Source organism: Callithrix jacchus, chromosome 22, assembly GCF_049354715.1.
Source record: "Callithrix jacchus isolate 240 chromosome 22, calJac240_pri, whole genome shotgun sequence".
NCBI lineage: Eukaryota > Metazoa > Chordata > Mammalia > Primates > Cebidae > Callithrix > Callithrix jacchus.
Window position 1 is genome coordinate 47,476,326 of NC_133523.1, and position 25,169 is coordinate 47,501,494.

At 52.4% G+C, this 25,169-nt stretch overlaps 2 protein-coding genes across 2 annotated transcripts; both read right to left on the reverse strand.

Annotated features, from left to right (window-relative positions):
* Positions 1 to 219: 219 nt before the first annotated feature.
* On the reverse strand, positions 220 to 7,395 carry LOC103790084 (leukocyte immunoglobulin-like receptor subfamily A member 4). The gene is given in 10 exon segments (XM_078360864.1): positions 220 to 446; positions 449 to 556; positions 709 to 759; positions 4,711 to 5,010; positions 5,253 to 5,549; positions 5,786 to 6,085; positions 6,231 to 6,515; positions 6,704 to 6,739; positions 7,094 to 7,129; positions 7,285 to 7,395. Coding segments are annotated over 10 exon segments (1,599 nt in total). The 5' UTR covers positions 7,391 to 7,395; the 3' UTR covers positions 220 to 366.
* An 8,693-nt stretch (positions 7,396 to 16,088) lies between these two features.
* On the reverse strand, positions 16,089 to 24,433 carry LOC128930510 (uncharacterized). Its single transcript, XM_078359614.1, has 6 exons — positions 24,320 to 24,433; positions 23,981 to 24,033; positions 20,246 to 20,415; positions 20,006 to 20,072; positions 17,640 to 19,501; positions 16,089 to 16,294 (listed from the first exon to the last, which is right to left on the reverse strand). Exons 1-6 carry the CDS (start codon positions 24,431 to 24,433, stop codon positions 16,209 to 16,211), a joined length of 2,352 nt encoding a protein of 783 aa, XP_078215740.1. The 3' UTR covers positions 16,089 to 16,208.
* Between the last annotated feature and the right edge of the window lie 736 nt (positions 24,434 to 25,169).

The window sequence follows — 25,169 nt, forward strand, 5'->3', positions numbered from 1 at the left end:
TGATTTTTGCCCATGCATTTAATTATCAAAAAGCAAATGTCATGTTGAGCTGAAAAGATAGTCCCAAAGTAATACACATCAGAAAACGTAGTAGTTAGAAATAATGAAAGATGTATTACCTGAAAGTGGAGCAGATCCAAACCTACCATATGGGTGAAGCCTCACATCATAGGGAAAAAAAAAGGAAGGGAGGGGAAGTCAAGGAGAGTTGACAATGAGGAGGAAAACACCACAGTTTAGTGGAGGAAGCATCTTCTACAGACACTCAGACATCATCCTGCACCTGACCCATGCTTCTTCCCCTCGACATTCTCAGCAGACACTTCCTCAGCTGCTGCCCCAGACTTCCAGAACCTCCTGGGATCATCAGATCTGTTCCCGAGGCTCTGCCACTCTGAAGCGTGCACTGTCTCTGCTGTTCACCTCCTGGCTGCATCTTGGGGGTTTCTCTGCCTGTGCTGAGCCTCAAATAGCAGAATCCCGAGGACCACAAGGATGAAGCCAGCCACGCCTATGCGGATGAGATTCTCCACTGTGTAATCCTGGAGGTGTGAGGCTGGGGATGGTAGACAAAGAGGCCACAGAGGTCAGGGCAGATCACAATTACCTAGGACCCCTGGATGTCCACCCAGGGCACCCACCACCTCCCCTTGACAGGACCTGACCCTCTGTGCCCAGCCCCATAACTGAAAGCATCTCCTCACTCACCAGTCTTGGAATCTGACTTTTTTTGTGGTGGGTTGAGGGTCTCAGCTGCTCCTAAGAATCAAAGAACAAGGATGTTGGTGAGAAGCTGAAGAGCCTCTCCCCTGGGTTCTGCATTCTTACATTCCTCTGTCTCTTGTGTCGTGACTTTATGTAGATCCTTAGTGAACACAATCTCTGCTCTAGCAGGCCTTCCCTCGTACCTCATTGGGTTCTTCAGCCTCTCTGTGCTCTGGGAATTCAGATCTTGTGTCTGAGTCACTTTGGAATAAAGTTTACTTGAGCCCAAGAGCTCAAGATTAGTGAGAAGAATGATCTCCCAACTAGAAAGAATTGAGCTCTTAAGTGCTGTCTTAGATGTGTAATCTTGTGCAACAGGAACACAACAAATTCCCCCAGAGATAGAAGTTTCCATTTTTCAGTGGATGAGGACCCAGGCTCCGTGGACAAGGAGCTGGTCCTCAGCTGCTCTTGAAAGTCAGGAGCAGGAGGGCTGAGGGCTGCCACTGCCTCTGCTTCGTGCTGCCTCAGCCAGCTCCCCTGGGGTTTCCTTAACCATTTAATGTCTCGTTAACTGACTCTTCATATAGTTAAGAACATCTACAATGTGATATAAATACAAAAATGTATTTTTTTTCTAAATGATAATGGGTGGGATAGAAAAACATCATTTCTGCTTTTTTGAAGTATGAACCTAGATTGGAAGGTGAAAAGCAAATATTTAAAAACATACCCAAGGCTGGGTGTGGTGGCTCACACCTGTCATCCTAGTACTTTGGGCAGCTGAGGCAAGCAGATTACCTGAGGTCAGGAACTCAAGACCAGCCTTACCATATGGAGAAACCCCATCTCTACTAAAAATACAAAATTAACCGGCATGATGGAGCATGCCTGTAATCCCAGCTACTTGGGAGGCTGAGTCAGGAGAATCACTTGAATCTGGGAGGTGGAGGTTTCGGTGAGCCAAGATCATACCACTGCACTCCAGCCTGGGCAACAAGAGTGAAACCCCATCAAAAAAACAAACAAAAACCCATACCCGAACTTAAAGTAAAATAAAAACAATATCAAAAAAACATACCCGATGAAAAAATATTAAGCATAGGAATGAATGAAATATTAAGTATTCCTATGCTTAATACTTATGTGTGTGTCTGTGTAGGTTCATAACACATATATTCATATAAAATATGTGATTAACATGGTTTGCATTTGTGTCCCTCCCAAATCTCATGTTGACTTGTAATCCCCATAGGAGGGGCCCAATGGGAGGTGATTGGATCATGGGAGCGGACTTCCCCCTTGCTGCTCTCCTGATAGTGATCCGTCACGAGATCTTGTTATTTAAAGTGGGTAGCACCTCCCCCTTCTCTCTCTTCCTCCTATTCCAGCCATATAAGATGTGTCTGCTTCCCCTCCACCTTCTGTCATGATGGAAAGCTTCCCGAGGCCTCCCCAGCCATGCTTCCTGTATGGCCTGCAGAATCGTGAGTCAGTGAATCCTCATTGCTTTATAAATTACCCAGTCTCAGGTAGTTTTTCTATCAGTGTGAGAACAGACTCATATAATGATTATAGATGCATATGGATATGGGGCTTTAGAGATTTGTTTTTAAAAAATATATGTAACTATATATATATATTCATATTTGAGATGAAAAAGATGGGCTTACAATTTCGAAACATAAAAGCGAAATTTCTAATTTTTTATGGCTGACAAACTTTATCAGTAAATCAGAAGAGATACATTGAAAAGCAACTAAAAGGGACAGAATCTGTAGTAAGTTCATGTGAAATACATACAAAGAAATAAATACAAAGAAATAATACATACAAAGAAATAGCTTTGTGATGGATTCTTAACTTTTTCATATAAAATACATACAAAGAAATAATACAAAGAAATAGCTTTGTGATGGATTCTTAACTTTTTCATATAAAATACAAAAAAAATCAAAGACTCTACTTAAATATTGTTACAGTGGTTGAGCAATTCTTTTTTTTTTTTTTTTTTTGAGACAGTCTTGCTCAGGCGCTAGGCTGGAGTGCAGTGGCACAATCTCGGCTCACTGCAACCTCTGCCTCCTGGGTTCAAGCAATTCTGCCTCAGTCTCCCCAGTAGCTGGGACTATAGGCACGCCCCACCATGCCCAGCTAATTTTTGTATTTGTTTTAGTAGAGACGGTGTTTCACCATGTTGGCCAAGATGGTCTGGATCTCTTGACCTTGTGATCTGCCCTCCTTGCCCTCCCAAAGTGCTGGGATTACAGGCGTGAGCCACAGCACCTGGCCGAGCAATTCTTAAATGTACCTATGAATGTACACAATTAGTCTATATAAAACTTCAAAACATTTCCAAAATTCATTAATAACCTCAATTTAAAAAATCTTAAAAAGCAATATAGAGAGACCTTGTCTCCAAAAAAATTAAATATATATATACACACACACACACACACACACACATATATATATATATATATATACACTTTTTTTTTTTTTTTTTTAAAGACAGGGTTTCATCATGTTGGTCAGGCTGGTCTTGAACTCCTGACCTCAGGTGATCCGCCCACTTTGGCCTCCAAAGTGCTTGGATTACAGGTGTGAGCCACCACGCCCAGCCCCCCAAATTTTTTTTTAAATTAGCCAGATGTGGTGGTGCACACCTGCAATTCCAGCTACTAGGGAAACTGAGGCAGGAGGATTGCTTGAGCCCAGGAGTTTTAGGTTGCAGTGAGCTATGATCCTGCTACTGTGGTTCAGCCTGGGCAACAGAGTGAGACCCCATCTCTAAAAATAAAATAAAATCAAGTTAAATTATAAATTAAAATAAAAATAGAAGTGCTAAAGGATTTAATGTTAATAAGAAGTGACTTTCTATTTAAATGAATGCATACATTTAATGTATCTCAATAAAAATTGGAGAATTCCTTATTTTAAACTCATATATCCATTTATCTGAAATTAAATTGATACACCTTAAGTATGGCTTTTAAAGTTTCAGGAAAAGAATAGCAATAGACAAATGTGTGCAGAAAACACAGAATAGAAATGAATGACACACAAGACCTGCTGTGAGCAATTCCCTAACTTATCCAGGGAGCAGGTGCACAGCCCCTCCTTAGTTTCAGGGGTGCCCTGAGTCTAGAGGCCATCAGGGGCCCAAGCAGTACTCAGAGCTGGGGCGCTCCTCTCTAAAGGAGCACATCTGGAGTGGACTCCACCCTCACCACAGTGAGATCCGACGGAGGCCTGAGCAGCCTCCCCACCTGTCCTGAGAGGGCCTAGGAACCCCACAAGTGTGGGTTAGGGGATCCATCCCCAGGGGCTCTTGGAAATTAAAAATGAGAGCTTCCAAGGGAGCATGCATCTGTCCTCCGTCCAACTTGCCCACATCTCTTCTTCCTCCATCAGCCCCAGCATCTTCCCCTTGTCCAAGTCAGGCCTGGACCCCAAACCTGCTCAGGTAGGGGAGGACCTGGCTTCACCCATCATCACTGCTCCCTCCTTCCTGCCTGGTCCCAGGAAACATCCCTCCCCTCTGAGCACCATGGAGGGAACAGCTGCCCCATCCTTGGACTCAGGGAGCCATGTGGACCACACCCTTACTGTCCACCGTCCCCTCTGCTCCTCTGGGGAACAGACCCCTTTCCCAAATATTGGAGATAAGATTGAGACAAGTGTAGAATATTATGCTGGGTCACCCAGACATTGAATCTGAGGTGGAGACATCAGGAGGGGAGTGCGTGGGGCTCAGTCTAATCTCATCTCCTCTGAGGTTCATCCCATCTCCTCCCAGCCCTCCCTACTCTTTACCCTACTGCAATTTCAGGGGTGGGAGCCAGGGGTGGAAGGTCCCATCTATTTCTACCCTCTCATTAGCTGAACCCTCCCCTGTGGACCCTCCCCCTTCACTCCCCTCAATCCTTAGTGTCCTGAGCTCTCCTAGGGGCAGGGCCTGAACTGAGCCTTTGAGCTCAGAGAGGACAGGATCAGGGCCCTCACCTGAGACCACAAGCTCCAGGGGGTCACTGGGGTGAGACAGCAGGTAGGGGCTGGAGCTGTATGAGCCATAGCACCTGTAGGTCCCTGCATGGGCTGAGGTTACAGGAATTTGGAATTCAGCCAAGTACTGTTGAGCTCTGTAAGTGAATCTTAGACGCAGCAGGGGATGGGCTACCCCCTCTTTGGTCAGAAGGAAACTGAACATTGGGCTCCGTGACTGACACAGCAGGGTCACATTCTCTCCTGAGGCCACTGTGGGGCCCAGCTGCACTGAGAGGGAGGGTCTCTCAGGGATCTGTCCTGGAGAGAAGAAGGATGGTGAGGGGATGCCCCACCTTGTTCTGAGCTGAGACCTCCCCAGGCCTCTCTCTGGGACCCTCAGTCTCTGTCTTCTGTCTCCCCCTCCCCGCCCATCCCCTGTCTCTGTCTCTCCCTCCCTCCCTTGGGACCCCCACCCCTCATCCCAGCCATCACCATCTGGGCTCCCCCAGCAGGGCCTGTACAGAGCCTGGGTCCCTGACTGAACCTGCTGGGCTCCTCACCTGAGATCAGGACGTCCAGGGGGTCACTGGGGGCTGACCACTCGGAGGAGACGTTGTGGGCACCGTAGCATCTGTACTGGCCCTCGTGGGAGACCCTCACAGGGCTCAGGGTGAAGTTGGCCTGGGAGAGCCCAGCCTGGGACTGCTCTCTAGGGCGCTGGGGGAGGACATCACCCCCCTCCTTGTACAGAGCATAGCTGACGTACCCGACATCAGAGCCACATTGGAGGGTCAGGTTCTCTCCGGGGGCCACAATGGGGCTCTGCAGGGTCAAGAGGGAGGGTTTCCTAGACACACCTGGAGGGAAAGAGGAGCCAGGACTCAGATGGCCGATTGCCCCTATGCCCCTTCCTTCCGTAGTCTTCCTCACTAGGGTCTCCAGTGTCCTCGTTTTTCCTCACTCTATATCTGTGTCCCCAGGGGCCCGTTTTTCCCTTATCTTTTCTTCTCTAGTGGGTCTAGCCTGAGGGCAAGGCTGCCAACAGCTCCCCTGTACCCTGACGTTGTATAAGGAAAGGCTGTGGCGTGCTCACCTGACACCAGGAGCTGCAGGGGGTCACTGGGTTCTGACCACACGTAGGGGGTATTGTTTCGATAGCCGTAGCATCTGAATGTACCCCTGTGGCTGAAGATCAGGGGGCCCATGGGGAACAGGGCCTGGAACTTTCCATGGTTGTGTTGGTGTGAGTCCAGGGTCCAGGAGAGCCTGTGGATTCCTTCCTCAATCAGAGTGAACCTGTCCAGTCCCAGCCGAGAGGCACATCGGAGGGTCACGTTCACTCCTGAGGTCACCACGGGGCTTGGCAGGGCTGAAAGGGTGGGTCTGCTGTAGCCTTTAGGAGAAAAAAACAGCAGCCTTGTTAAATGGGGCTCACACCTCCCCATTTAACCCTCTCCCTCAGGGCTGGGCTGTGAGAGGGAGCTGACCCCCTTCCCGAGGGCAGAGCCTGGGGCTGGGACCCCTGAGTGTCCTCTCACCTGTCACCACCAGCTCCAGGGGGTCGCTGGGCTCCGACCAGCCTGCAGGGCTCTGGTAGTAACAGTGATATCGCCCTGCGTGTTTCCACTGCATGGCTGGGATGGAGAATTTGACCTTGTTTTCAGAATCCAGTGTTTTTAATATAGTCCTTGACATTGAACCTCCATCTTTAGCCAGACGGTACTCCTGGGCCTCCTGGGTGCCCTGACACCAGAGGGTCACAGGCTTATTCCAGGTGCTCACGGGACCTGGCTCAGCCCACAAGATGGGTTGGAGTAGGTTCTCTGGGAGGAAACCACAGGTTAGGCCCCAAGATGTCCCCACCCCTCAGATCCCAGCTCACAGCCCCAGGACCCTTCAGACACCCCCAGCAGTCAGTCCTGAGCTGCTCCTCTCCATCCCCAGCTGCCTACAAGTGACCCCTAGTCCCTAGTGAGGAGGAGGGACCTGGGACAGCTGGGGACAGACTCACCTGCCTGCACGTAGGTCCTGGGGTCCCGACTCAGCCCTGGAAGAGAGTTCCCGGTGAGACATTAGCCCCTGAAGCCTGAGCAGGTCTTCTTTCCTAGAGCCCCTGGGGTGTCCTAATTGACCAGGGTCTGGCTATGGATTGGGTCTCCCGTAGACCAGGGTCTAAGGTGATCACGGGACCCGGCTGGGCCCACAAGATGGGTTGGAGTAGTTTCTCTGGGAGGAAATCACAGGTTAGGCCCCAAGATGTCCCCACCCCTCAGATCCCAGCTCTCAGCCCCAGACCCCTCCAGACATCCTCATCAGTCAGCTTTTCTCCATCCCCAGCTGCCCAGGGGTGACCCCTTGTCCCCAGATAGGAGGGACCTGGGACAGCTGGGGACAGACTGACCTGCCTGCACATGGGTCCTGGGGCCCAAACTCAGCCCTGGAAGAGAGTTCCCAGTGAGAGATTTGTCCCCAAAGCCGGAGCAGGTCTTCTTCTTTCCTTGAGCCCCTGGGGTGTCCTAATTGACCAGGATCTGGCTATGGATTGGGGTCTCTCCTAGACTAGGGTCTCTCCTCCCCCTCTTAAGATCTCACCAAAGCAGAGCAGGATTGTGAGAATGGGAGTCATGGCATCTCCTCCTCCTGGCCCCAGCTGTGCAGGTGGATGTGACTGTGGTGCCCACAGGACAGACAGACACATGGTGTGGGGCACTCGGAGGCTGGGTCCTCCCCATCACGAGGTCGTCCCATTGGCAGCCCCACAGAAAGAGGAACTGCCCCTCCCCAGGAGCTTGGCTCTCATTTCCCAGGGCTTGTTCTGAGGGTGAGCACCAGGCTCTCTGCAGGTATTTCAGACAGAAATGGAGATTCACAAGACGGTCACTAAGAAGGACGTTTTTGGCCAGGCACGGTGGCTCACGCCTGTAATCCTAGCACTTTGGGAGGCCAGGGCAGGCAGATCACAAGATCGGGAATTCGAGATCAGCCTGACCAACATGATGAAACCCTGTCTCTACTACAACTACGAAAATTAGCTGGGCATAGTGGTGGGTACCTGCAATCCCAGCTACTTGGGAGGCTGAGGCAGGAGAATCGCTTGAAACCGGAAGGCAGAGGTTGCAGTGAACCAAGATCACCCCATTGCACTCCAGCCTAAGCAACAAGAGCGAAATTTCATCCCAAAAAGAAAGAAAGAAAGAAAGGACATTTCCATCTCTGTGGGGGACAGAAAAGGAAGTCCAGGTTCCTGACAGATAGGGAGGAACCAGGGCTCCAGGTGAAGGTGGGAAGCTGTGCCCTGGCATCTTCTGTTTGTACATGGGCACTACCGTATCTCTGCTTGCTGGTGGGAGCCCATGAGGGGCAGAAAGAGGAACTGCCCCTCCCCGGGAGCCTGGCTCTCATTTCCCCAGGGCTTGTTCTGGGAGTGAGCACCAGGCTCTCTGGAGCTATTAGTCAGAAATGGGGTCTCCCCTCACCTTAGCTGCTGTCCAATCTGTCCTCATCTCACCAAGGGCCAGGATGTGGCAGCAAATAGACCCGCTGCCTTCCTGAGTCACCCCCTTCCAGGCGAGACAGATTGACAGCTCCTCCTTCCCTCTCAGAGCCTCCCCACAGAGAAGGTTCCGTCTCCGTGTGTGTGCGCGCGTGTGTGAAAAACAGTCTGTGGTATTGTCACACCTGGAAGTCTTCCCACGTGTGGCTGGGAGGTCACACTGGACTCTGCCTTGACAGCTACAGCCTTGAGAAGATGCTAAGTTTAGAAGAGCTGATTTTCCTAGACAGAAGCAGCTCCCACAATCCCCTCTGGACAGGTCTGATTTCTGAGTCACGTCTGGGAGAAATGTTCTTCGTAAGATCATGTGCATGGGGGAAGATGGGGACAGCATGCAGCATATTTGAGAAGAGACAGCCAACTAGAAATTATGTAGGCAGATGCTGTGGTGGTGAAAAGTAGTAGGTTTAATTAACGCTCTTAAAAATCAATTCTATGGCCAGGCACGATGGCTCATCCTGTATTCTCAGCACTTTGGAAAGCCCAGGAGGGTAGATCACCTGAGGTTCAGAAGTTTGAGACCAGCCTGGCCAACAGGGTGAAACCCTGTCTCTACACTAAAAATGCAAAAATTAGCCTTATTTTTGAACTCCTTTAAACATGACCAAACATCTCAACGTCTGCTCTTTGCATTCTTCAAGTATTAACATCGCTCCAGTTCCCGCATTAAGTTAATAAAAACGTGTGCACATTTTATCCTTGTACAACAGGAATTTTTTTTACCTTTTTGTAAAACAAAAACTTTACCAAAATATATTTAAGATAAAAAATGCTGGGCCAGGCGTGGTGGCTCACGTCTGTAATCCTAGCAATTTGGGAGGCTGAGGTGGGCGGATCACCTGAAGTCAGGAGTTTGAAACCAGCCTGATGAACATGGTGAAACCCCATCTCTACTAAAGATACAAAAAAATTAGCTGTGCATGGTGGTGGGTGCCTGTAATCAGTCCCAGCTACTTGGGAGGCTGAGGCAGGAGAATCACTTGAACCCGGGAGGCGGAGGTGGCAGTGAGCAGAGATCAGACCACTGCACTCCAGCCTGGGCAACAGGGCGAGACTCCATCTCAAAAATAAAAATAAAAACAAATTAATAATAATAATACAAACTGCAGGCCTCTTGGATTCTAAAATGGGAGTCATGTATCTCTTTCTTGAGTTGGCTACAGCAGGTTCCATGAGTTCCCAGTGTGGTCGAAATCATAAATATTCTGTCTCTTTCATTTCCCTTTTTCACATCCCCAAACCCACATGTTGGTTCACCTGGGAAGCTATTTTCTTGGGGAGGAAAGTGAGATTTTGAGGAAAGTAGCACAGTGGGTGTCATATGCAGGGGAGAGTCACTTTCAAGTCCTGTGGTTGCAGGTGACAGCCTGGTGCTCATAGGAATCTGCTCAGAAAATCTCTATCTTGTTTCTGTTCCTTCCTCAACACAATGGCCATGGTTACCGGTGGAGACAAAATACGTCCAGAGTGGACTGGAGTCCAAGAAAAGATGTATCTGGCATCGCCTTTCCTAGAAAGTCACTGGGACAGAAGTTCAGAAATGAATGAGCTTTTGAAAACAAGAATGGGCCAGGCGTGGTGGCTCATGCCTGTAATCCCAGCACTTCGGGAGGCTGAGGTGGGCAGATCACCTAAGGTTAGGAGTTCGAGACCAGCCTGGCCAACATGGGGAAACTCTGTCTCTACTAAAACTAAAAAAATTGGTTGGGCTTGGTGGTGGGTGCCTGTAATCCCAGCTAATTGGGAGGCTGAGGCAGGAGAATTGCTTGAACCCAGGAGGTGGAGGCTTCAGTGAGTCGAGATTGCACCACTGCATACCAGCCTGGGCGACAGAGCAAGACTGTCTCAAAACACACACACACACACACACACACACACACACACGGCATTCTGCCTTTCATAAATGGGAGAATAACATCCCAGATTTATTTAGAGTTTAATAAAGGTGTTCATCTTCAGAGCAGCTGAGCAAACTCAACCTTGAACTTCCACTCTCCATGAGTTCCCTGACCACCCTGTCCCTTAGAAGAGAAGACTCCTTTAATTCTGGTCTTCAAATTGGGGCCTGATTCCACTGGTTTTGGAGATGTCTGTAATCCCAAAAAAGCAAAAAAAAAATCAGCACTGTGGACAAGAGCAAGGGATGCGGTCTGTTCTCTTCCCACTTCAGGTGGGCCTCTTAACCTTCACGTGTTTCCTTCCACAATGACCACCCAAGAGCTACCAACGACCCCAGCACTGCTGGAAAAATAAAGCCTTCTCTTTTCATCTCTGCTTTTTCCCTACCCCTTCTGGAAGCAACCTCTTCTGTAAAGGTTTCATGTGCAGGATACACTGAGAAACTCAGCTCAGGACTTGGAGAGATTGTGACTCCTCTAGGACCCTCTTACTCAGCAGATGGGAAGTGCATTCATGAGAGTGAAGGGCTGCGGAACCCACATGCTGCTCGGGACATGACAGGAGGAACATGTAAGGCTCTGGTTCCCTCACCTCCATCTCCTTTTCTAAAAGGTAAACCTCCAACATTGTTAATCTTCCTTCACTCATCTGTGACCCCCAAGTGAGGTAAGGCATGGGGTGAGAGTGAGAATAACTGTCTCTTTTACCCTCTCTGGGCTGGGACTGCCCTGTGTCTAACCCTCTCTTCTACTCCTTCCTTCCCAGCCCAGCCCAGGGCTCTCCTGCATGCTGAGGGTCTAGAATTTCCATGCGCATGGGTCATGGAGCTCCTATCCTGAGAACACAAACACTGAGGTCATGGGGGTGTGCAACAGGAGGAAGAGTGTATTGGAGGAAGAGTTTTCATGCTGCTAACAGACATACCTGAGACTGGGTAATTGATAAAGGAAAGAGGTTTAATGGACTGCCCATTTCATATGGCTGGGGAGCACTCACAATCATGGCGGAAGCCAAGGAGGAGCAAAGTCACACTGTACATGGTGGCAGGCAAGAGAGCGTGTGCAGGGGAACTCCTGAGACTTATTCTCTATCACAACAGCACAGGAAAAAACCTGATTTCAATCATACATAGGCTTGAGGAGGGGGTGTCTGATTTACATAGGGCCAAAGATTGGAATTATTCAGGTAACAGATAATTCAGCTATGGTTTTGTTGAACCATAAAGAAGCAGAGAATCAGGAGAGGATGAGACTCAGCAGCAGGTGAACATGAAACAGCCAGAGTGTGACATTTACATATCATGTGAAGAAACTGGCCACCCCACCCTAATCTATTATGCAAATGGGTTTTCTACCTGGCTGGCACCATGCAGTGTGCTCCCTACTACACACACAGTTGGCAAGGAAAGGAAAGATAGAGCCACCATGTTGGAGGTGCCTAGCCCCAGGTAGCCTTTTCCTATTGGTGCAGCTGCTGGCATTCACCTGGGCAACCTTGCAGCTTGCTTATGTCTGCAGCTTGATTTTATAGGCTGCTCTTTTTAGAAAAAAAAAAAAAAAATCCAAAAAATGATCCCAGTGTTTGGGAAGCTGAGGCGGGTGGATCACTTGAGGTCAGGAGTTCCAGACCAGCCTGGTCAACATGGCGAAACCCCATCTCCACTAAAAATAAGAAAAATTAGCCGGTATGGTGGCACACGCCGTAATTCCATCTACTTGGGATGCTGAGGCAGGAGAACTGCTGAGCCCGGGAGGCAGCGGTTGCAGTGAGCCAAGACTGGGTCACTGCACTCCAGCCTGGGCAACAGAATGGGACCCTATCTCAAAAAAAAAAAAATTCTCAGTTTGTATAACCTTATGAGCCAATTCATTATAAAACTGTGTGTGTGCATTTGTGCGTGTGTATGTGTATTCTATAAGCTCTCAAGTTCTTTTTTTCTGGAGGATCTAGAGGAATACAAGTGGAAAAGACATTTTTCCTGGACTTGTGGAGCTCAGACTAATAAAGACAAACATTGCAATTATTCAGGTAACAGATAATTCAGCTATGGTTTTGTTGAACCATAGAGAAGCAGAGAATCAGGAGAGGATGAGACTCAGCAGCAGGTGAACATGAAACAACCAGAGTCATCACAGTAGGGTGACCTTCTGGAGAACGGGAGTCCAAGTCCTGAATATTTGGAGCTACTAGAAAGGCAAGGGTGGGAGCCCTCGACCAGGAAGTGTGAGCTGTTCTCAGAGCTGACAGTAATCCAGAGAATGCAGGGAGCTGGTCACTCGGGCTCTTGTGTAGCTTGCAAGTATACTTGGATTTCATCTTGAAGGCAGTGGGTAAATTTTAAGCAAATGAACATGTGAGCAGATTTTTGTTTTAAGAAAACCAATGACCAGGTGTGGTGGCTCGCACCTGTAATCCCAGCAATTTGGGAGGTTGAGACAGGCAGATCACCTGAGGTCAGGAGTTCAAGACCAGTGCGGCCAACATGGTGAAACCTCATCTTTACTAAAAATACAAAAATAAGCCGGATGTGGTGGTGGGTACCTGTAATCCCAGCTACTTGGGAGGCTGAGATAGGAGAATTGCTTGAACCAGGTAGAGGTTGCAGCGAGCTGAGATTGCACCACTGCACTCCAGCCTGGGCAACAAGAGCAAAACTCCTTATCAATTAAAGAAAGAAAACTACCACTGTATAGGCATGGATGGTAGAAGGGCTGCGCTGATAATCAGCAGTGATACAACTCCAGCATTCAGCTGACCTCGGTAATGTGCCAATCAATACTCTAAGCGGTTATGTGGATTTCTCCTGGAATTCCTTCTTAAACCCTAAGTCATGAATGCAGCAAGGATGAGACAGCAAGACTTCCTTTTCTTTACCATAGTTAGGAGTTTGGAAAGGCATTTCCTAGGTTTAAATTTTCTCAGGGAGCTGACTGTGAGAAGGCAGACATATGTTACTATCTTAAGTGTCTTTCTGAGGCGTGGTGGGGAAGGGGTAAGTGGTTTCCTGTAATGAATTTGCTCTGTAGGGAGGAGCCATGTTTTCTGGCGCTGGAGATGTTAGCTTAGTCCTGGTCATCAACATCATGAACATCAGGCAGATATACTTGTGTCTTATTTGGAGGAAGATTCAGACCCGGGGGAGGATTTTGACCAAGGAAGAGTCAGCCACAGATAAGGTCGGGGGCTGTGAGAATACAAGATCAGCATGGAGTGAGGTCTTGGAGTAGGGACCAGGAGGAGGCTGATGTGATGGTACAGACAGGCTGTCTTCAGTCTCCAGTGAGCTTGCGCTGTGGGATGGACCAGCGGATGTGGGCGAGGAGGGCTGAAGGGTACAACTGCTTGGATGTGTTCACTGTATGTGAAGCAAAAGCGAGTAACTAGGGTCTGTTTCATTCTCTGCCTCAGTTCACTGGAGCAGCCCATGGTGCTATCACAGGAGGAATGACCCTGGTCAGGAACCAGGCTAGGGAGGTATTTATAAGGCTGTCAACGGACTGCAGAGGAAGTGCTACCTCCCTCCTGGGCCTGCTGTCTGGTTTCGCTTCTCCAAAGCACTTCTTCCCTCTGAAATTTCTTATTTATTATTATTATACTTTAAGTTCTGGGGTACATGTGCAGAACGTGCAGGTTTGTTACACAGTTATACACATGCCATGGTGGTTTGCTGCATCCATCCCCCCTCCCCATGATCTGCATTAGTGTTTCTCCTAATGCTATCCCTCCCTAGTCCCCAGCCCCCTGACAGGCTGTGGTGTGTGATGTTCCCCTCTGTGTGTGCATGTGTTCTCATTGTTAATGCCTACTTAGGAGTGAGAACATGTGGTGTTTTTCTGTTCTTGTGTTAGTTTGCTGAGAATGATAGTTTCCAGCTTCATCCATGGCCCTACAAAGGATATGAACTCCTCCTTTTTGTGGCTGCATAGTATTCCATGGTGTGTGTTACATATTCTTTATCCAGTCAATCACTGATGGGCATTTGGGTTGGTTCCAAGTCTTTGCTCTTGTGAACAGTGCCGCAATAAACATATGTGTGCATGGAGACATGGAACGCTTTTAATCTGGTGTATTTCCTTGACTAGATTAAGACATGTGATGTAAGAACCCTTATGGTAGGAGTGGCTCACAGGAAATTCCCAAATCTGCACTCCTCACTGTGCTCTACTTTGAGTGGAATGGCAGAGACCCACAAAGGCTTCCAAAATGCAGGAATGCTAGTGCTTGGCCCTAAATTCCATATTCATAAATGACAGTGGACATTTCATCACTGGGCCAGTGCCTGAGCACTGTGGAACTTGGGGCATCTCCAACCTGGTGAAGGTCCCGCCTCACGTAAACACTCCCTAAGACCACAGTGCAACTTCTTCTGAAATAAGAAAGTTCTAGGAAGGGCCAGGTGTGGTAGCTCACCCCTGTAATGCCAGCACTTTGGAGGCCAAGGCAGGTGGATCACCTGAAGACAGGAGTTAGAGACCACCCTGGGGAACATAGTGAATCCCCCTCTCTACTAAAAATACAAAAATTAGCCTGGCATGGTTGTGTGCACCTGTAGTCCCAGTTACTTGGGAGGCTGTGGCAGGAGAATCACTTGAACCTAGGAGAGGGAGGTTGCAGTGAGCTGAGATTGTGCCATTGCACTCCAGCCTCAACGACACAGAGAGATTCCATCTCAAAAAAATTTTTTTAAATAGGCTGGGCATGGTGGCTCATGCCTGTAATCCCCACACTTAGGGAGGCCCAGACTGGTGGATGACCTGAGGTCAGGAGATCTAAACCATCCTGGCCAACATGGTGAAATCCCATCTTTACTAAAAATACAAAAATTAGCCGGGAGTGGTGAAATCCCATCTTTACTAAAAATACAAAAATTAGCCGGGAGTGGTGGCAGGTGCCTGTAGTCCCAGCTACTCCGGAGGCTGAGGCAGGAGAATCGCTTGAACCCAGGAGGCGGAGCTTGCAGTGAGCTGAGATCGTGTCACTGCACTCCAGCCTGGGTGACAGAGCAAGACTCCATCTCAAAATAAACTAGTAAGTTAATTAATTAGACAAAAGGAAGTTCATAAGGGAGAATTGGCTCATGCAATTCCAAGGTGAAGTCCCAGGATATACTGTGTACAAGCTAGAAAAAATAAAGAAGCAGATAGTGTGGCTCAGAGTCCAGATGCCACCAAACAAGGGAAGCCCCAGATACCACCCTTAGTCTAAGGCCAAAGACCCAAAAGCCCCTCGGAGGTCGTTGGTGCGAGTCCTGGAGTCCACAGGCCAAAGAACCTGGAGCCAGGGACGGGGGGGGGGGGGGGGGAGGAAGCAAGTGCAGGGCGAGGGTTCAGCAAGCTGCTCATCCCCTCCTCCCACCTGCTTTGTCAGAGCTGCGTTGGCAGCGATTTCATGGTGCCGCCCACACTGAGGGTGGGCCTTCTCTCCCAGGCCACTGACCCAAATGTCAGTCACCAGAAACCATGCTTCACCAGCTTCTAGGCTTCCTTCAATCCAATCAAGAAGTTTACACCTAATATGAATATGAACGGTCACATGCCTCAAGGTCCACTTAGTCCCAGGGATTCAGGGGCGTCTGTGAGAGTATCTGCTGCTGCCCCACCTGGTCAAGGTGGTGTCTCTCCTCCCCTCCACACTGGACCCCACTGCAGACCCCTGGCATGCACCCCTCCCCCCCCAGGACTCATCTCAGGGGAATCGGGGCGAGGTCATGAAGGATTTAAACTTGCTTGATGTTGAATGGTGAGTACAGCTGAGCCCTGATTGGTTGGTTCAGGTGAGCTCTGGAAGCCCCGAAGTTGCTAAGAGGCGTGGGTTTTCAGGGAGCTCACAGCACGAGTGTGACTTCCAGCCCAAAAGTAGCTGCTTGGCTCTAACATAAATATTAGAATTTATTAAAGGCTGGGCGCGGTGGCTCCCTCCTGTAATCCCAGCACTTTGGGAGGCCGAGGCAGGTGGATCACGAGGTCAACAGATCGAGACCATCCTGGTCAACATGGTGAAACCCCGTCTCTACTAAAAATACAGAAAATTAGCTGGGCATGGTGGCACGTGCCTGTAGTCCCAGCTACTCGGGAAGCTGAGGCAGGAGAATTGCTTGAACCCAGGAGGCGGAGGCTGCGGTGAGCCGAGATCGCGCCATTGCACTCCAGCCTGGGTAACAAGAGCGAAACTCCGCGTCAAAAAAAAAAAAGTATTAAAATATCTATAAATAAATATTAGACTTTATAGTAGAGCCAAGCAATTTATATCGGTGGCCAGTCAACCACTTAGGATTCATCCTGCAGGACGGGTCTTTGAGGTTCCAGTTTTTCACAGCGATAAAGAATAGAGGCTTAGGAAGATCTGCGGATGAAATGTGACCTGACTGGCATGGGAAACTGAGGCTCGGCTTCGGGGACCGTGGGTGGGGATGGCCACGCCCTCACCTCAGCCGGAAATGTGACCTGAGTGGCATGGGAAACTGAGGCTCGGCTTCCAGGACCGTGGGTGGGGATGGCCACGCGCTCACCTCAGCCGGAAATGTGACCTGACTGGCATGGGAAACTGAGGCTCGGCTTCGGGGACCGTGGGTGGGGATGGCCACGCGCTCACCTCAGCCGGAAATGTGACCTGACTGGCATGGGAAACTGAGGCTCGGCTTCCAGGACCGTGGGTGGGGATGGCCACGCCCTCACCTCAGCCGGAAATGTGACCTGACTGGCATGGGAAACTGAGGCTCGGCTTCGGGGACCGTGGGTGGGGATGGCCACGCGCTCACCTCAGCCGGAAATGTGACCTGACTGGCATGGGAAACTGAGGCTCGGCTTCGGGGACCGTGGGTGGGGATGGCCACGCGCTCACCTCAGCCGGAAATGTGACCTGACTGGCATGGGAAACTGAGGCTCGGCTTCGGGGACCGTGGGTGGGGATGGCCACGCCCTCACCTCAGCCGGAAATGTGACCTGAGTGGCATGGGAAACTGAGGCTCGGCTTCCAGGACCGTGGGTGGGGATGGCCATGCCCTCACCTCAGCCGGAAATGTGACCTGACTGGCATGGGAAACTGAGGCTCGGCTTCGGGGACCGTGGGTGGGGATGGCCACGCGCTCACCTCAGCCGGAAATGTGACCTGAGTGGCATGGGAAACTGAGGCTCGGCTTCCAGGACCGTGGGTGGGGATGGCCACGCGCTCACCTCAGCCGGAAATGTGACCTGACTGGCATGGGAAACTGAGGCTCGGCTTCGGGGACCGTGGGTGGGGATGGCCACGCGCTCACCTCAGCCGAGGACCCCCAGGAGAGCGCTGGCTCGGCCCGGGGTTTAGAGCACAGAGCCGGGGCCCGGGGGGTCTGAAGACCCGCTCCCTGGAACCTGGCCGGCCTCGGGCACGTGACTTCACCTATCAGACCGGACTTTCTTCAAGGAAACGGGCGGGTGCCCCGTGGAAGGAACCGCGGGGCTGCGTGGGCCGCGTTCACGAACCTTCCCACGCCGTTCAGAGCACAGGGCAGACTCACCGGACAGCGGCCGGGGCTTCGTTTCCGCCGAGAAGCGCGTTTGCTGCCGCAGCTGACTTCCTTCCACACCTGAGACCGGACTCCGAGAGGAGCGGCGCGTGCGGAGGGCGTGTCCGAGGAGGGAGCGGCGCGTGCGGAGGGCGTGTCCGAGGAGGGAGCGGCGCGTGCGGAGGGCGTGTCCGAGAGGAGCGGCGCGTGCGGAGGGCGTGTCCGAGGAGGGAGTGGAGCGTGCGGAGGGCGTGTCCGAGGCGGGAGCGGCGCGTGCGGAGGGCGTGTCCGAGGAGGGAGCGGCGCGTGCGGAGGGCGTGTCCGAGGAGGGAGCGGCGCGTGCGGAGGGCGTGTCCGAGAGGAGCGGCGCGTGCGGAGGGCGTGTCCGAGGCGGGAGCGGCGCGTGCGGAGGGCGTGTCCGAGAGGAGCGGCGCGTGCGGAGGGCGTGTCCGAGGAGGGAGCGGCGCGTGCGGAGGGCGTGTCCGAGGAGGGAGCGGCGCGTGCGGAGGGCGTGTCCGAGGAGGGAGCGGCGCGTGCGGAGGGCGTGTCCGAGAGGAGCGGCGCGTGCGGAGGGCGTGTCCGAGGAGGGAGTGGAGCGTGCGGAGGGCGTGTCCGAGAGGAGCGGCGCGTGCGGAGGGCGTGTCCGAGGAGGGAGCGGCGCGTGCGGAGGGCGTGTCCGAGAGGAGCGGCGCGTGCGGAGGGCGTGTCCGAGGAGGGAGCGGCGCGTGCGGAGGGCGTGTCCGAGAGGAGCGGCGCGTGCGGAGGGCGTGTCCGAGGAGGGAGCGGCGCGTGCGGAGGGCGTGTCCGAGGAGGGAGCGGCGCGTGCGGAGGGCGTGTCCGAGAGGAGCGGCGCGTGCGGAGGGCGTGTCCGAGAGGAGCGGCGCGTGCGGAGGGCGTGTCCGAGGAGGGAGCGGCGCGTGCGGAGGGCGTGTCCGAGGAGGGAGCGGCGCGTGCGGAGGGCGTGTCCGAGGAGGGAGCGGCGCGTGCGGAGGGCGTGTCCGAGAGGAGCGGCGCGTGCGGAGGGCGTGTCCGAGGAGGGAGCGGCGCGTGCGGAGGGCGTGTCCGAGAGGAGCGGCGCGTGCGGAGGGCGTGTCCGAGAGGAGCGGCGCGTGCGGAGGGCGTGTCCGAGGAGGGAGCGGCGCGTGCGGAGAGCGTGTCCGAGGAGGGAGCGGCGCGTGCGGAGGGCGTGTCCGAGGAGGGAGCGGCGCGTGCGGAGGGCGTGTCCGAGGCGGGAGCGGCGCGTGCGGAGGGCGTGTCCGAGAGGAGCGGCGCGTGCGGCGGGCGTGTCCGAGGCGGGAGCGGCGCGTGCGGAGGGCGTGTCCGAGGAGGGAGCGGCGCGTGCGGAGGGCGTGTCCGAGGAGGGAGCGGCGCGTGCGGAGGGCGTGTCCGAGGCGGGAGCGGCGCGTGCGGAGGGCGTGTCCGAGGAGGGAGCGGCGCGTGGGGCCGGTGTGTCCGAGGCGGGAGCGGCGCGTGCGGAGGGCGTGTCCGAGGCGGGAGCGGCGCGTGGGGCGGGCGTGTCCGAGGCGGGAGCGGCGCGTGTGGAGGGCGTGGCGCGTGCGGAGGGCGTGTCTGAGGAGGGAGCGGCGCGTGTGGAGGGCGTGGAGCGTACGGAGGGCGTGTCTGAGGAGGGAGCGGCGCGTGGGGCGGGCGTCTCTGAGGCTGGAGCGGCGCGTGCGGAGGGCGTGTCTGAGGAGGGAGGGGCGCGTGCGGAGGGCGTGTCAGGGAGCGGCGCGTGCGGAGGGCGTGTCTGAGGCTGGAGCGGCGGGTGCGGAGGGCGTGTCTGAGGAGGGAGGGGCGCGTGCGGAGGGCGTGTCAGGGAGCGGCGCGTGCGGAGGGCGTGTCTGAGGCTGGAGCGGCGGGTGCGGAGGGCGTGTCTGAGGAGGGAGGGGCGCGTGCGGAGGGCGTGTCAGGGAGCGGCGCGTGCGGAGGGCGTGTCTGAGGCTGGAGCGGCGGGTGCGGAGGGCGTGTCTGAGGCGGGAGCGGCGCGTGCGGAGGGCGTGTCTGAGGCTGGAGCGGCGGGTGCGGAGGGCGTGTCTGAGGCGGGAGCGGCGCGTGGGGCCGGCGTCTCTGAGGCTGGAGCGGCGCGTGCGGAGGGCGTGTCTGAGGCGGGAGCGGCGCGTGGGGCGGGCGCGTCTGAGGCGGGAGCGGCGCGTGGGGCGGGCGCGTCTGAGGCGGGAGCGGCGCGTGGGGCGGGCGTGTCTGAGGAGGGACCGGCGCGTCTGAGGAGGGACCGGCGCGTGGGGCGGGCGTGTCTGAGGCGGGAGCGGCCCGTGGGGCGGGCGCGTCTGAGGCGGGAGCGGCGCGTGGGGCGGGCGTGTCTGAGGCGGGACTGTCTGCACCCGCTCACCCAAGATGGGTGGCGGAGGAGAAGCGGTCACGCCGAGGCACTGAGGAGATGCTCGTGCTGCTCCCTCTGGGTTCTGCAGAGCTTGGCCTTGGACTGAACTGGGGAGAGAAAGAACCACTGATGACTCTAAAATTTTGGGAGTGGGAGGAGCGAAGGAGGAGGAATTGGAAAGTAATAAACGATAAAAACGAAGACGATGAGTCAGTTTTCCAGATGGCACATTTCAAATCGGGGCGGGGCGGGTTTCCCCCCAGGCGTGGAAAGCGGGCACCTGGGCTGGCCGGTGTGAGGGCCGTGCCCGGCGGGACAGAGGGCGGCGGCTCAATGCCGGGGACCTGCACAGCGCGAGGTTTCCTTCCCTTCACGGTTTTCAACGGCGACAGCGGCCCCCGCGCCCCGGGAGCTCCCCTGCGGCGTCGCCAGTGAAGGAGGGTTTGGGAGCTGCGTGACCGTCATTAAAGCCGCATTTCAGTCACGACACGTCACAAACGCAGTACCGCGAAGACAAGCGACGAAACGTCGCCGCAGCCTCCACCTCCCGCCTGGGCCTCCCAGCTAGCCGGGGTGACAGTGGCCAGGCTGCTCTCAGAGTCTGCCCGCCCCGGCCTCCCAGTGCTGGGATGACAGGCTTGAGCCGCCGCGCCCGGTCCGATCCCCTTAATTGACGAGTAGTCATTGTATATGTTCGTGTCCAGAAGTGTTTCCATGTGCGTTTGTCTTTCAGTCCTGCCTCCAGTTGTCCATTTTAATATATTCTTTAAAAGACACGCGCATACGGTCAAATGACGGCCGGGCGCGGTGGCTCACGCCTGTCACCCCAGCACTTGGGAAGCCGCGGTGGGATCACCAGGTCAAAAGATGGAGACATCCTGGCTAACTCGGTGAAACCCCGTCTCTACTGAAAACACAATTAGCCGGGTGTGGTGGTGCCTGTAGTCCCAGCTACTCTGGAGGCTGAGGCAGGAGAACCCCTTGAACCTGGGAGGCGGAGGTCGCGGTGAGCAGAGATCGTGTCACTGCACTCCAGCCTGGGCGACAGACAGAGCCAGACTCCATCTCAAAGACTAAGTAAATAAAGTCACATGAGATACTCCTGCCCCCTAGTGGGTCTCAGGGTACTTATCTTTACTCCCAGTGGGGACAGCGCTACCGCGTGTAAAAGGGTGGTGGATGGCTGACCTGGGGCGGGGCGGGGCGGGGAGAGGAGGGGAGAGGAAGGAGGGGAGAGGGGCACCAATATTCCGTTTTCCACCTGGATGACTTTGACGCTTACAGTCCTTCGTGTAAGTAGAGTAATTCAGTACGTGCCCTTTCATGACATCCACCCCCCTTTTTTTCCCTTCAGACAGTCTCACTCTGTTACCCAGGCTGGAGGGCAGTGGCATAATCTCGGCTCACTGCAACCTCCGCCTCCTGGGTTCAAGCGATTCTCCGGCCTCAGCCTCCCGAGTAGCTGGGACTATAGGCACGCGCCACCGTGCCCAGCTGATTTTTGTATTTTTAGTAGAGACGGGGTTTCACCATGTTGGCCAGGATGGTCTCGATCTCTTGACCTCGTGATCCACCCGCCTCGGCCTCCCAAAGTGCTGGGATTACAGGCTTGAGCCACCGCACCCGGCCAAAAAAAAAAAAAATTTTTTTAAGGAAGATAAGAGTAGTTCTAATATGTTTTTATTACCCGACTTTTAAGGTGGTACAACTTAGAGCCAAGAGGGCCCCAAATGCCTGCAATTTCCCCTGAGAGGAAAGTAAGAGCAGAGTGAGCACACAGCTTCCCCAGCCTCAGGGGAAATTGCCCAAGAGGACCCCTTCAGCCTTGCCCCACTTGGATCTCTGCATGGATTGGCATGGCTGCATAGTTGGCAGGGGGAGCCAGGAGCAAGGAAAGATTAAAAATCTCACAGCAGCCAGGCGCAGTGGCTCACGCCTATAATCCCAACACTTTGGGAGGCTGAGACGGGCGGATCACAAGGTTAGGAGTTTGAGACCAGCCTGACCAATATGATGAAACCCCGTTTCTGTTAAAAATACAAAACTTAGCTGGGTGTGGTGGCGGGCACCTATAATCCCAACTACTCAGGAGACTGAGGCAGGAGAATTGCTTGAACCCGAAAGATGGAGGTTGCAGTGAGCCAAGATTGTGCCATTGCACTTCAGCCTGGGCAATAAGAGTGAAACTTTATCTCAAAAAAAAAAAAGGGAGGGGGGTTCAACACAACCTCCGCCTCCTGGGTTCAGGCAATTCTCCTGCCTCAGCCTCCTGAGTAGCTGGGATTACAGGCATGCGCCACCGTGCCCAGCTAATTTTTTTTATTTTGAGTAGAGACGGGGTTTCACCATGTTGACCAGGATGGTCTCGATCTGTTGACCTCGTGATCCACCCGCCTCGTCCTCCCAAAGTGCTGGGATTACAGGCTTGAGCCACCGCACCCGGCCCAGGTGTTTCTCTTTTGGAGCCAGTCAGTAAAGACTGAAAGAGGGGACTGCTTTCTCAAATGCAAAGATAGCAACACAGAAGCTTAAGGAACATGGGGGGAAGAAAGCAAAAATATCGCCATGAAAAAGAAAACAAAGCTCCAATGACCAACCTCAAAGAAATGGGGATCTATAAATTGAATGATGAAGATTTCAGAATAATCATTGTTAAGGAGCTCAGTGAGCTTAAGAGAAAATAGCTGGACGACTCATCAAATAAGGCTGACATTTTATGCGTAGAATGAAAAATTAGATAAAAAGTTACATCCATGTAACAAAAAACACTTGTACCCCAAAAGTTATTAAAATTAACTTTTTAGAGATGGCCTCTCACTCTGTCACCCAGGTTGAAGTGCAGAGGCACAATCTTGGCTCAGTGCAGCCTCCGCCTCCCAGGCATGGGCCACCACACCTAATTTTTTTTTCCTGTATTTTTGGTAGAGATGAGGTTTCTCCATGTTGCCAGGCTAGTCTGTAACTCCTGAGCTCAAGTGATCTTTCTGCCTCAGACTCCCAAAATGATGGTGTTACAGGCACAAGCCACCATGCCCAGCTGAAATTTAAAAATGTTTTAAAAAAGAAATCACTAACAGAACCAAATAGAAATTCTGGAACTGAAGAATACAGTTACTGAAATAAAATATTCTATGGAGAGCTTCAACTGCAGACTTGATTAAGCAGAAGAAAGAATCAGCAAACTTGAAAAATATTTAAAATTACCCAATCAGAAAAGCAAAAAACAAAGTGAAACTGAATAAATGAAGCCTGCAGAGTAAAAACGCACAATGAAAGAGTCTCTTCAACAAATTACATTGCACAAATTGGGTATCTTCATCAAAAGAATGAAGCTGGGGCTGGGCGCCGTGGCTCACGCCTGTAATCCCAGCACTTTGGGAGGCCGAGGCAGGCAGATCACCTGAGGTCAGGAGTTCGAGATCAGCCTGACCAACATGGTGAAACCCCATCTCTACTAAAAATACAAAAGTTAGCCAGGCGTGGTGGCAAGTGCCTGTAATCCCAGCTACACCGGAGGCTGAGGCAGGAGGATTGCTTGAACCCGGTAGGCGGAGGCTGCAGTAATTGTGCCGCTTCACTCCAGCCTGGGTCACAGAGCAAGACTCCATTAAAAAAAAAAAAAAGGAAAGAGAGAGAGACAGAGGAAGGAAGGGAAGGGGAGGGGAGGGGAGGGGAGGAAGGGGGGAAGGGAAGGAAGGAAGGAAAAGAAAAAAGAAAGAGAAAAGGAAAGAAAGAGAAAGAAAGAAATAGTCCCTGCATCTGATTTTCTGTCTTCTCTCTTGGCTCTTCCTCTTTCCACTATTAACAGTTCGGTGTTTTTGCTTCAATTCCCCTAAACTATATCTGTCCTGCTTTCCACTGTTACCTCACTGCCTGAACTTCCTGGACTTCCTTACACTGGAGCAGACGCTGGGACCTGCTCAGCCCTCCTGTGCTCTGCAAGGGGTAAAAGAATGCCCAAATCCTCTGCTACGTCCAGACTGTTCACCTTTTGCTAAAGAGTTCATTTACCCACCTGTCACCCTCAGAGTCAGAGTCAAAGAAGATGTTATAGGAGAAAACACTCCGCTGATGGTTGAAAAACAACCAGAGAAGAAAGACAGAGATGCCAAAAAAAGAGACGAGACACCCAGAAAGAGAAAGACAGAAAGAGAGAAAGGGACAGAGATGCACAGAGCAGGGAAATGTGTCCCATGTGAAGAAGAGGAAAAATCAGTCAGGATGTTCACACAAGAAAGCAAAGATACAGAGTCCAGCATTGGGAGTAGATCCCAGGAGGAAATGAGACCTGAGTGCAAATAGAAAATTAAATCTCAGTGCCAATTAAAATTGGGAAGGCCAGCCAGGCACCCACCTTCTTTGAACCGGGACAGAAACCTTCCAGCACGGTGAGCTGCAGCCTGTCCAGGGGTTCATAACGTGGAGTCGGGAGCCTCATGAGGATCTGAAGCCCCCGCCTCTGAGACATGGCTGATCTTGAACAAGTTACTTCGTGTCTTGGTCCATAGTTTTTTTTTTTTTTTCTCTTTTTTTTTAATGAGGAAAATAATATAGGGCACGCTGTGGAGTGTTTGTAGGAGAATTTAATATGTCAATGTTTGCCTAGAACTAAATTAGCAACTGCCCCATAGAAAGAGCTGGCTGAATTTTTGCTGAATTAAAAATCTTTCTATAAAAAATATTTTTAAGTCCTCTCTTTGTAATGGGCATGCAGGCTTCTTGTCCGGGTCCCTTCACTTGTTTGTTTGGTCTGGTTTTCTGGGATTGTTTAGTATTCCTATTTTCATTGACAGTTAATAATGGCGAATATTTATGGAGTACAGTGTTGTATTACTCTGTTTTCACACTGCTATAAAGAACTACCCGAGACTGGGTAATTTATAAGGGAAAGAAGTGTAATTGCCTCACAATTTCAGCATGGCTGGGAGGCCTCAGGAAACTTAGAACCACGCCAGAAGGCAAAGGGGAAGCAGGCATCTTCTTCTCAAGCAAGCAGGAAGGAGCATGAACACAGGAGGAATTACCAAACACTTATAAAACCTCAGATCTCATGAGAACTCACTCACTATCAAGAGAACAGCAGGGGGAAAACTGCCCCAGTGATTCAATTACCTCCACCTGGTCTCTCCCTTGACATGTGGGAATTATGGGGATTACAATTCAAGATGAGATTTGGATGGGGACATGGAGCCAAATCATATCAA

Excerpts from the sequence above, each read along its gene's own strand:
- LOC128930510 (XM_078359614.1), bottom strand. The coding sequence starts at position 24,433 with ATGTCTCAGAGGCGGGGGCTTCAGATCCTCATGAGGCTCCCGACTCCA. Across the intron at positions 20,416-23,980 it reads TCTGACTCTGAGGGTGACAG|CTCCCAAACCCTCCTTCACT; the intron begins GTGGGTAAATGA and ends ACGGTCACGCAG. Across the intron at positions 19,502-20,005 it reads CATCTCCTCAGTGCCTCGGC|ACACGCCCTCCGCACCCGCC; the intron begins GTGACCGCTTCT and ends CTCCCTCCTCAG.